This window comes from Caloenas nicobarica, chromosome 3, assembly GCF_036013445.1.
Source record: "Caloenas nicobarica isolate bCalNic1 chromosome 3, bCalNic1.hap1, whole genome shotgun sequence".
Classification (NCBI taxonomy): domain Eukaryota; kingdom Metazoa; phylum Chordata; class Aves; order Columbiformes; family Columbidae; genus Caloenas; species Caloenas nicobarica.
The window spans coordinates 28,496,851-28,509,977 of NC_088247.1; the positions used below are offsets into that span (position 1 = coordinate 28,496,851).

The following is a 13,127-nucleotide window of genomic DNA, read 5'->3' on the forward strand; positions in this document are numbered from 1 at the left end:
GGCAGATGGGAACCCAAATTAAGGATTCAGAGGAAGGGACGCCCTGTCCAGGCTTGTGCCAGGAAACTCTCAGCCCTAGTGTCCAGGTGTGACACCGACCATGGCGAGTCAACACTGGAACACCTTTTGGACAGAAGGGTGTAAGCACCATGGGGTATGGGACACATTACGGGATGGAAGTGAAGAGCATTTTGAAATAGTATAGGACTTAGGGATGTTTAAGGGAGGAACCAAAGGTGGGGAAAAGGAGGGAATTAGGTGATTTGGGGAGGAATAAGTGAGAAAAATAGGGGGATACAGGGACAAAAAGGGCCAGGCACATGTAAATAGTTGGCTGGTCAGTACCCTTGTCTAGCTGTGTCCTTCTGATCAGCACAGCTGTCCTCTCTTCTATTATCATCCCCCGTTCCCCTTGGCCCATTATGCCTTAGCTATTTAGCTTCTTGAGAGAGACTGCAATATATAATGGTCAACTTGTAGTCATAATAACATGGTCATCTAGTGATAAAAGCAAGAAAAGATGTGTAGTGAGAGATAATGCATTTCACTATATATATTTGGAAAAATGGACATGCTTTTAGGAAGCTTTTCTTGATGTCAGAAACAAGTATAACATAACTCAGATAAACTCAGAGCAATTGTTCCCAGCATGCTTGGACTACACTATGCTCCATCTACTTCAGAAATGGAAGAAAAGTCCTTGTCAGTCCCAGAGCCTTGTCTGTTTTTCCATAGTTTTATAGGTTTGTCTAACAGAAGTTATATCTATCCTTAAATTTTTGCCTCATTTGTCATATTTATGGTAGCCCTATAGTTTTCTCACTTTTAGAATGTTGTGCATTGCCCATAAAATGATGTATTTTTAACTTGTCATGTCGAGCGATTTTTTTTCCATTTAATAGCAACAATAGTGTTATTATCACTTCTTCTTACATATTTGTAGAGATTGATGTTGTTTTTAGTGTGACTTCCAATGCTCAACAGATGGCAATTGGAGCTCTGATATGGACAAGACCTGTAGCACTGGGCTCATTTGTCGCTATGTCCACATCTATATTTTTCCTTATTTGTTTTTTGTAAATAATTTCTATTGGTAGGAGTGTCAGAGACTGAAAAGGATAATGGCTCAAACATTGTGGCAAAACTAGCTCATCCAGCTGCAGGAGACTGGACATTCCAAGGAGCAGGAGATGGGATATTCAGTATACGGTGAATTGTGATTAGCAATGACAAGCTAATAAGCCACAGACAAAGGCCGGCTGGCTGATACAGGATTTGGGGGGCGTGTTGGAGAGCACGTAGCTCTGTCTTCTGATAGGCCCAACATGGCACAAAGGGAAAAGACGAGATCCTTCAAGATGGCCTGAGACTTGTCAATCTTTCACATTCACCTCCCCAGACTTTTCTGTCTTTTGCAATAACACCTCCACAAAAGACCAAAAATTACACAAGCAGGCAACCCAGAGGGCTATAAAGGCCCACCTTGTGCAAGCAGTGGTGGTGTCCACCCACCATCCTGAAGACCACTCTGCCCACCAGTCTCACCACATGAACTGAACAGGACACCAGAGGATGCCGCATATCCAAGACTATGAACTCCATCACACATAAAACAGAGCCATAAGGATGGTGAAATCTTTCTCTCTCTTTTCTTTATTTCTTATACTTCTATTCTTTTGCTTTCCTTTTTATAAGTAATATAGTAACATAAGATTTACAGCCCCGCATTATGCCACAAACTTTCTATGTTTACCAATTTAACGTGCAATAACATAAATCCTTCTGCCACCAAATCATTTGCTAATTGGGCCAAGCTGCAAAATAAAAGCCTTTTATGGACCTTAAGTACTGTGTGTACTGTTTTCCAACCAAGGGGACCCACGAACCTGAGTCACCTGTCCCCTGACTCATACCTCTGGGTGGGACATGACAAGGAGCAGCATGGAATCTGCAGTTCTATTTGGTACATTTTCTACATCAATTTTATCAAATAATCATTTTAACATATTGCACATTTCCTGTTTGTGAAGAACAACTATTATTTGATAAGCATTTAGGAAAAACAGGCTTTCCTTCAGTGTTTCAGACACAAAGTAGCATGCATTTAGTTACTAATCTTAACAGTAGAGACAATATTGTATACTTTAAATGGGAGATGATTCATAAAAAATGCATGCAGCTAGACTTTAAATTTCATGAACCATTTCTTTCTAATAAATGTATTCTCTGCATCACTTGTTAGTGTAAACAACTAAATTTGTCTTCTGTTTCTGATATACTTTGCATTGTTCTACCATTGTAATTAAGCAATATACCACAATCTACCATTATCTTCAAATACCTCGTCAAATGTATAGCCTTGATGCTGCTAGGGCTACTGCTAAGGCTGCACCAGCTTTCACTGCATTGCAGCTGTTTCTCTCCTTTGTGGAATTTTAGTGTGTGTGATAAAAAGGCCTTCTGCAGCTCATTTTAAGTTCCAATGCAAAATCCAACTTAACAAGACTTTTGTCTGTGCTCAGTTAATTTCTACTCCTTCTAAACTCTTAACACACTGTCCAATAAAATAATTTTTCATATTTCAGTAATTTTTTATGTTGTGGGCTTATTTTATTGACCCTAGACTTATGCTCTGTCCTACGAAGCTGGGTGTTCCTCCCTGTTTTGCTTGCTTACAGTGATGATCCAGACTGAGTTTTCCCTTTCCACTCAATAGCATTTCATTCTTTCCGTGCTTTCAAAGCCTTCAGCTCTGTAGTGTAATCAAACCAGTGAATTTGTGTACTTTCAACTTAGGCGCTCTCAATTTTTACTCATTCTCTCAATTTAGAGACAGGTAACTACAAAGAACTGTGGAAGAGCCTCATTGAATGAATACAGGGAAAAAATGTTAGATGATACTCAGTGTTGACAGATGTAAATTGAGGTAGATTACAGAAGCAGTCTTAGCCTTCCACATGGAATGGTGGGCTCTGAACTCACCATCAGCACTCAGAGAAAGAGGTGTCAAGAGTTTTAATAAGCAGTTTCACGAAAATATCAGTGTACTTATAAAAGGAAATAGAATGGAAGAAATGGTTAAGAAAAGGGCAGAGAGTAAAACAGAAAAATGCCAGACACTACTGTATAAAGCAGTGGCATTGCCACACCTTGAATATTGTGGTCAGCTCTGGACCCCCATTTTAAAGAGGATGCAGTGGAACTGAGAAGGATCAAAGACAGGCAGCCTGGATGACTAAAGATACAGCATGGCTGGTGTCCCAAAAATGGTTGAATCAACTTGGACTATTCAGAAATAATTTTGGGAGGGTAGTAATCAGGTTATATATAAAATTAGGAGAGGCATGGAGAAGTGCATGGAAGAAAATAATTCTATCAAGGACTAACCCAGATACCAACCCCAGCACATGAAGACCCAATGTCTTGTGCTACTGCAAATTAAGAAAGATTACCAAGGAAGTATCATACATGTTTCAAACAGCTACCTACATATTCGCTATTGGCTATCAATTATCAGGGTTAGATGAAAATATGGATAAAAAATAAACATTCATCTACTGAATATTTCAGAAATTAAAATGTTAAAAAAGAGGTAAAGATGTATATGATATGAAGGAAAAGACAATATAGACTTTGATATGACCTGAATGTTGCTTAATATTTCTTTTAAAAGGCAGTTCATATGCATTACTGAATCAGCTCAGAACCAGTGATTATTTTCTATATGCAGGTTTTTCAATCATTGCTTCTTGCACCATGGAGTGTTAGGGGAAAAGAATACCTTGGATGTTTACACACAGGAATTTCTGACCTAGAACAATCATTATAATCAATGCTTGAGGAATAAAAGCCCCTCCTTTTATAATATTAGTCAAAATGACCTATTTATTTGACTTTACTAATTTCCCTTCATCCTGTCTCCTGTTTCATAGCAAAGTACTTGGTATATTTTAATTTGTTCCCATATTTGACCTCAGAAATGAATCAAATTTTAGCAGCTGGTGGTATGTGTACGATTTATTACCTATGGTTTAAATAATCCTTTTATTTACAAAATATACGAAGTAATACTTCCCTAAGTAGAGGAAAAACCAAACTAGAGGAGAAATTAATTTCTCCAAAGGAGCTCTCAGTCAAATCTCTCTCAGCTTTTCTCCAGGTAAATTACTAAAACATCAGATACTACCTGGTATTTCCTAGCTTGTCTACTCCCAGCTTCTTTGATCCCTCTCTCTTCTTTCCTGTGGCCAACACTTTTAAGAAACAACATGCGGAGAGAGTGCTCAGCTCAGACATTCTTTGCTTGTGACTGGATTTTGGGATGTGTTTGTAGGTGGGGAGGTGGTCACTTTCAGTGTTTTGCCTTCGAAGCACTGGACTTGTTTCTTACCATGGCTTCTATGAATGACAGAAACTATGACTGATGCACGAAGAATATGGTTCTTACCATCACTGCAGAGGATGCCAGATCTCCCATATGGACAAAGGCAAACAGCATCTTGCCTGGACTTTGGAAAACACGTAGCACCATTTCCACACGGATTTTCATCACAAGTTGTGAACTGGCAGAGTTTTCCAGAGTAGAGTTTAGGGCATTCACAAAACCAATTTTCTTTATCACTGAAAAATTTAAATTAAAAACAAAAAAAAAAAAGTATCAGTACAAAAAACTTAAAAAAAGAGGATGGGTTTTATACTCAGAAAATCAGTGGCATTTGACTTATGGTTGTAATACATTTCTTTGTTTTTACTCTCGTAACATTTTTGTTCTTGTGTACCTGGCATTAGAGATGACACAATGCTTTATGGGTGACTTGACAGGTTCTTTTGGGTTTAATTTTACATTTTAATTTATCTTTCCTTTCATGGTAAGATATGTGACTTTTCTAATGTCTCACTAGTTATTTGTTCTGCTGCTTTCATAACATAGTTGAAAAAAATGCTACAGAAAAACTGCTCTTCTATTATGTCTAAAAAATGAAATAAAGTGAAAACGAAAAATGTGAAGTTACTAGTTTACTTTGCAAATGGTAACATCATTTGTACATTCAGGTATTACATATAGCTTGTGACAACACAGTAGGATGAAAAGAAAAACTGAAATACGAATATTTACAGTAGTGATTATAGTGAAATTGAACCAGAATAAACAGGTAATATCTCTGCTTTCATATATCTTATGTTCTCAGTCATAGAAAGAATATTAGAAAAAGTAAGAGAAAAAATAAGTTACCATCAGTCTTGAAGGGTGATAAAAACAAACGTTTAGAAATGTACATATTCAGTTTGTATGAATTATCTTCTCTTTAGTGTGCACAGATCTACAATGGCAGATATGGTACAAAACTCAAAATTAGATAGGAAAAGCAGGAGTGTGAGACATTCCCATCTACCACGTATTATAAATACAATTTCATTAAAGGTCTTATTTAACTTTCTCCTTGTTTTATGACTGAAATTAGATGGCAGCTAGATAGGTCAGTTCATGTGATTACTACACATCCTTGATAGTGAACAGAAACATGTCTTTCTTATACGTGATAAGGTTACATGCGCCTGTGGGTATGAATGCAGAAGACGTGATGTGAGCTGTATCAAACCACAGTCATTATGTCTTTCCAGATAATAGCATAATCATTATGATGATCCGTGATAAAATGTCAAATACATGTGATTTCTAAAAATCTGTTCACTGCTTATAATATCCATGCAATCAGGTTAGAGAAGCTGAGAAAACTCCTGTATTTTTTAAAAGAGGGGCATAAGTAAGTCTTGTGACAGTCTTTGTGCATAGCAGTTGATTAGTGTGTTTCTAAACTGACCACCCGCAGGTCTGGGGAGTGAAGATCTCAGCTGGAGAGTCTATCAGAATGAATCTCATGAATAACGCCTCCAGACACCTTTGCAAAAGAAAATTGCTATCAGCTGCAGTAATAAATTTCTCTGTGTAGCCTATTCTATTTATAGATTTGCTGCAGACACCAGGAGAGGAATGTAAATGAGACACTGGATTGCTTTCATTTGTGCAGCATTGAGAAGCCTGCTTTCAGCGGTTTTAATACCAGCATTACACAGTTCAGCTAATTAAAAAAGCAACAATAAACTGAATTCTTCCTGGAAATCTACAATTGATGGTGATGATCTCTAAAACTAGTTATCAAATGTGTTTCTGTTTGTTTATAGAAGAGAAGACAGATCATCACTACTGACTGAAAAAATATAGAGAACTTAGCCTTCATCTTTAAAAAAACAATTTTCATACATTCTTCTATTGAGCTGTATATGTCAACATCGTCCATTTCTTTCTATTGTCTTTTGCTCTTGTGGAGAACATTAAAAATAATAGGTCTCATAACAAATTGTGAGGAGCTTATTGTTATCAAAATGAATGATGTTCTAATGTTTTGCCATTGATGCCATAACATCCTAATTACAAAGAATAATTAATCCCAATGAGGTAAAGAAAACAGTTTTTAAAAAGTTCTACAAAATAATACAAAGCTTGAAAATATAACAGCTAACCACACAGAAAAAATATCACAGCCAGTTCACAAGAATTAGTATACTGAAATATGAAGTCCCAAATGACTTCTAATTCTTTCTCCAAGTAGTCTGTAACATTACTTAGTTAAGGAGAGGACAAAGGCTCCCATATTCTGCTGAATTAATCTCAGCTGCAAGAAACACAGAAATTCTTGAATCACCAGGGACTTCTCTCCTCCCAAGTGGATTTCACAATTTCATTACATCCTTCTATCCTTTATACATGCAAGAAGCAAATGAAAGCGGACAGCAAATCAGAGAGGTAGTATCTTTTGTGTACACTGTACACATGTGAATGGCTTCAAGAAAAGGTTATTGGATAATTACATACACAAGCTGAGGAAAGTGAATAATGTGTGAAAGAAACAAGGAAAATATCAGAATTTCGAGGCTGCAAAATTAGAAACAAATTTGGAGTGTTTTGCTGAAATGCATTACGTCTTTATTAGTGTTTAAATTCAGCTCCAGAGCATGGTTTTGAAGCAAACCTCTTGGTTGTCCCCCGTTGAAGTGCCTTGGTTGACGTTGTAGAGTGGTGTCAAGAGTACATGAACCCAATTTCTTTCAGATGAACCTGCACCAGAACATTGCCTCACATCTCAGGTACTCAACTGCTGATGGGCATTCAGTCCATGGGGCCATATGAGGTCTAGTGTGAGTTAAAGCTCCCTGAATTGTGAATAATGGGGATATTGGGTCCTCAGCACTAATTGATTTGCCCTGTAAATCTACTCCTATTGAACTACATTACCTGCTAATATGGATGTAGATTTATAAGCCATCAAAAGAAAATCAGACAGCCATGCTGTATATTATATATCAGAAAAGGCTCCAGACTTTAAACTGGAGTACTGATGACCTCCAGAATTAGACAGAGAAAAAACACGTAGCCACCAAGAATCATAAGAAGGAAGAATGTCACAAATGGTGAGAGAAAATGAGAGAAGAGACAGAAATAGTGTAGAAAAGGGGTGAAAGTGAAAAGAACAATACTCCAAGAGCACCATCATAATATGTCACCAGCCTTATGATATATGAAGAAAAAAGCATAGGGAAGATGAACTGTTCTCTGACTTTCTTATAATCCTTCTCTGAGGTGGTAAGGGACACACCTTTCATTACCATTTCCCATGTTAAAAAAGGTCTTTGATCTTTGGTCTACACATCAGATTGGAAAGAAAATCATCAAGAAGCATTTGTGTGGTATGACATGAAATTGGTAATTCAGTAATACAAATTCTTCTCCTTGAATCAGTACTATGTCAGTGGCCCAATTTAATGAAATCAAAGTTTTATATCAGATTAACACCTCTGTGATGCCAACACAGGTTTTGATGACTTTTTTTTTTTTTTTTTTGCTATTGCACATTGTAGAGGAGTCTGGTTTTTAACATTTAACATTAATAATACAGTCACAGCTGTATTTAACCACAGTTTTGACTTTGAAACTAATTCTGGTTTTAAAATAAAATATTATAATCTCTCTGTACAACGTGTCATAGACATCATTTGTACTCCAGTGAAACAGTGCTGTGGCTCTCTATTTTTCTATATTTTTGATATGCCTGTGCTTTTTCCGTCTCTAAAGGGGGAGCACTATGCTTTGTGATTCCCACTGACAGCACTGTACGTGCCATTTGTGTAGTCATATGTGAGAGGCTTCCCTGAAAGGAAGCACACTCAGCATCCTTTAATCATGACAGCGCTAAGGTGAGAATGCCAAAAACTACATGTCACAGTGGGTTCAATATTTAATGACACAAGTTCTTTCAGTGCTCTCACTGTATTATCTGGGACAAAGCCATGGAATTTGAGGTAACAGTTTCCAAAGCTTCCTCGGTTAATAAATAGATGTAATTTAGTTCATTTTAAAGTTGTTACTCTTACTTATTCCTCGTGCCATTTTGGTTTAAATTACTGGAAAATGAAAGGAGCATCATACTTTATCAGTTTAAACTTTGTGTTGAATTACACTTCATGCAAAGATTCATTAAATCTCTTTCTAGAAAATACCAGGATAATGTAAAGGTGATTAGGATCTTCCTTTGAAAGCTTTGTGGAATAGCCAAATCTAAAGAAACTCATTGCAGCAAGAAGGATAACCTCATCTCATCAATAATCTTAAAAATGTCAAAGGACAATACATAAGGGAGGCATTTCTCCCTTGTGAACAGCAGGCGTTTTTCTAGTATATATCTGCCAATCTTTCCTTGCATTATACAGCTCCCAAAAATCAATTCAGCTTTCCTGCTGCTTTAGTACTTTCACCCAGGTCTCCTCAATTATGATATCTTCACTAGATCCGAGCGCTTTACTGATTTGAATCCTTTTTTCCTGTATCAGGAATTATTATTCTGCAAGCTCTGGTGATTCACTTCAAATTTCCTTTCACTGAAAGCACTTTCTAAACTGCTTCTCTTCATATAAACAACCACTGACAGGCCCTGTTTAAACCAAGTCTAAATCACTTGTGGACTAAATTGGTTTTGAAAACTCCTGGGGAGTTTCCAGATTGGTTGGGTGCATTCATGGAAAAAAGCTTTTGCTTTAAATTTTGTTGGAGGCAGGCTTAAACTCAGAGTTATACTGGTTCTAGAATGGACTAAATAGAAGCTCACATTTAAAAGACATTTCCAAATTTTTTGATATTGGTTAAAAGTTTTGGAGTGGAAAGCTTCCAATTCCACTTCAAAAAGGAGAACAGGAGTGACAGACAGGCTCCAGCACCTCACTCGCCTGCAGCCAATGTACAAGAAAGAAAGTATTGCATACAAAATGGTTCAGCTCAAACAGAAAATTAATTTATAGGACTCAACTAAGAAATTTAATTAAAATAGCTACTTAATCCATCCCAGCCAGACACCAATGATCAATCTTATCATTAAGCATATATATATGAGATTCCTTGAACAAGAATTCACTACCTAAATCTTAGAAAGCACACCGGAGTTGTGTTTGAGTTAGTTATGACTCGGGAAGGACAGAATTTGGTTTATGGAAATGATGAAGGAGGAAGAGCTCTTGCTTATTGGCAGAATATCTATTTCAGACCTTCAAAGATGTCATTATTTTCAGGAATTTAGGATTGTTACAACTTATTTTAAAATGTACTCATTCAAATATCTAACACAGTACTATCTAACTTTTCAGGATCATGAATCCTCTTCTGAAGTCTTTTATAAACCCTCTTTAACTCTCATTTTCCACTCAGATAGTGAATATACAGGTGATTCCCCTTCACATGAAGGATATACATCCGTTAAAAAGTATGATGCATAAAAAGTCCTGTGCTTTAATGTGACAATTATGACTGTTCCTGTCACACAAGAGGATACACAATTGTGGTATAAAGCACTTCTGGACACATAATACTTAATGGTGGATGGTTAAGGATCCCTCAGGAAAAAGTACAGCAAGCAATGGTTGGCGAGAACAATTTATGTGGGCAGCAGTCCATTCCCTGGACACATCTGAGAAGACAAACAATGGTCTGTCATGCTGGGTCCATTACAAGGGCTGTAATTAGCTCTGACACTTCTTCCCCAATCTCCTCAGTCTTTTCAGTTAATACTACATTTTCTCTTTCCTTGTGTTGTATGGGAAAAATAATAAATAGAGTTTTCCATCTCTAAAATGTATTTATAAAAATGAAATGAAAAAAAATTAAAACAGTTGAAAACCAATGGTTTTGACAATAAAAAGTAGCACTATCTGAAACATGGCCAGGGAAGCACATAAACATTTTCAACAGCATAATGTAGAAGCCAGATTTCTACCTCTCACTGAAATCACATGCTGCCTAACTTCTTTGTGCTTTGAAAATATCTCATAATTCCTAATGACAGAAAGTTTCCAATTGCTCCCAGCAATCCCTAGAACCCTAAACAGCCTTTGCTTCAATATATTTGCTATTTGCAGCAGAACTCATGAGCACCATATCCAAAGCAGTAACACTGGACATCAGAATGCAGCATATTGCTTATTGCACTGTTTTCATTAAACATGTATTGTATACTATCATTAATTTTTATTAGAATTTAAAAAAAATCTTTTTAGCACAAAAACATTATTTCAGTTTTAGATGAATTTATAGGTTGCAGACCTGTGTAACTTAGTAACTTGTAAGATTTCAAAGTCTCCTCACAGAGTAATTACAGTTCGCTACACTGATCATGAGGAGATGGATAACAACAAAATTGAATAACAAAATTTTGAATAGTCTGTAAAATAACTGCATTTACTTTAAATTCACAATGTAATAATTTTGAACTATAATGGCTATAATCTAAAACCAGAACTGCCTACTGTGGAAAGAGAAATAAAATCAGTGTAAATCTAGGTGTTCGTGACACTTTCCTCTATTTCTCAATTTCTTCCTAATAATTATTTTCTGTTTCTAAAATAGATTTTTATTCATGTATTTATTATTTTAAACTTCCGTAGATGCAAATTCTTCCTATTCCATTCTGAATTCAACTTACAGAAAGAAGTTTTCATAACCACTTTTTAATTGCATTGTCTCTAGTTTGACCAATTTGCAACTGCAATGATCAGTGGCTCAGCATTATCTTCATTTCTATTCAGCACTCATTGGTACTTTCTTGTAAGCCTTGTCTTGTACAAGGCTGGAAGTCAGGAATCTCTTAGGAACTCAAATAAAAAGGTAAGTTAGGCTTTGAACTTGCAGGCATCGTCACCTTCCCACAGTGATTTGCTCCATTCACAGAATTATTTCCCAATACCTCCTTCTTTTCAATCCTAGGTACCATCACTGGTCCTTATATTTTCAACCCAGTCTCTGATCTTTCTGTTTCTTGCTTAAGAAAATAGAGATCATTTCACCATATGCACATAACACAGTGTAATATTTACATATAAGCATTAATTTACACATAAGCTAAACCATAACTTCTTTGAACTGGCATAATATTTACCACTCACTTTGGATACTTGCTTTTCTAACAACCCTACAAATGCCACAAGAGATAAATTCTGAATGAATGAATTTCATGGAGGAATGGAATCTGAATGGAATCTTTCTTAGAGGGTTCTTCTTTCCACATTATATCTGCACCCTATTTTTGTCAGTGATTGTCAGAAGAAAATTTGTACCTCACTTGTTCATGTCTTAACAGAAACACAAAACTGAGTGTACGGGTGCCCACTTTGCTTTTTCTCTGGACAGTTAACAGAGCCACAGGAAGTCTTAACTGGGACAGAGCAGGTATTACGATAACGCTTTTCCATGGAAGGGTATGACTATGAGCCATACTTTTACAACAATATTTTAATATTAATGAGGGTGTCATATATCTCCACTTTGACACTTCAAAGCTCGCATGTAGTTTCTAATTTTTTAATTGTACTTGTTTTCCATCCATGGGCCTTGGCAGCTTGCTGATTTTTTTCTGATTCTTTAAGGTGACATAGAAGAAGGTAAAATTCTTCCCTACAAATCATGCCTCAAAGCAGTAACCCATTGTAGACAGATATTCTCTGTGTTTGCACAGTGGCTAGCAAAATGTAGCTCCTTGTTCCTTCTACCTATTCATTACTGCAAATATGAATAAATAATAACATTAATATATATTAAAAATTGTACTTTTCTTGTAGCATGTCATGGTGTAATTAATACATTAAAAATGCAACACTGACCTAAACAGTAAAGAAAGCAGTTCAGGAAACTGCCTGGACTTTTGTACATTCTTTGAAAGAGTATAACTTGAGATACAACTAGAAGTCATTTGCCTATAAAAAATATTTTTTCAAGCTCCTGGTCAAATGTATTTAATGACTGTTACACAGAATAGGAGGCTGTAGCCTCTCAAACATCAAATCCCATGAATGTTGTGGGCTTAGTTCATTTCTATTAACACCTGAATCTAAACCTATTATGAAGCTTGAAGCGATATATGAATGACACACATCAACTACTCTTACCATATTTTCTACAAATTTAGTGCTTATGAAAGGTGTAGATTAGCTGAAATTCTCTGGTTGGCACAAATTAGATAATGTAAATTTCCTTACCAATGACCAAGGTAATTTTTCTGCCTCAGAGGTAATTCACACTTCTGTGCCTTTTCAATCTGTGGTTTCTCTGACTGACAAGAGTTTTAACTGTAATGTAGATAACTCCTAGAGAATTGAAATAAGGCTGTGAAATTTCCAAAGAGCTTTGTACAGCCCTCAGACTAGAACATCATCAGTCGTATGATATAACTGAATTGGTAGGTCATGTCTGAAGAACACCGATTTTCAGGAATCACCTCACATATACTTGGTAATAAAGTCTAGAGATAAATCTTATCTCAGCCCAACAGTGGTGTTTCATCACTGGGGATATATTTACTTACACTATAAGCATGGAATATGTGGTACTGAAACCCAGCAAAAAGAAAAAAATCTAAGCATCCTAGATCTTAGAACAAAACCAGTAAAATTTGCCTCCATCAGACATTGCACTCTCATGTTGATTGTAGCATAAACAAGAAAATACCATTTTTTTTACTTCCAAACCAAAGTGTCTCTTAAAGCTTCTGGGTGCATATGCCCCGACCGCCTCTTTCTTCCAGTCTCTTAGA

The 13,127-nt window shown here is 36.3% G+C and overlaps 1 protein-coding gene across 1 annotated transcript in view; it reads right to left on the reverse strand.

The window, feature by feature from the left end:
- Positions 1 to 13,127, reverse strand: part of EYS (eyes shut homolog) — an 826,250-nt gene that overhangs the window by 53,690 nt on the left and 759,433 nt on the right. The window contains exon 41 of the mRNA XM_065631328.1: positions 4,448 to 4,620. Within this exon, the coding sequence (XP_065487400.1) occupies positions 4,448 to 4,620 (173 nt within the window). The remainder of the gene's footprint in view (positions 1 to 4,447; positions 4,621 to 13,127) is intronic.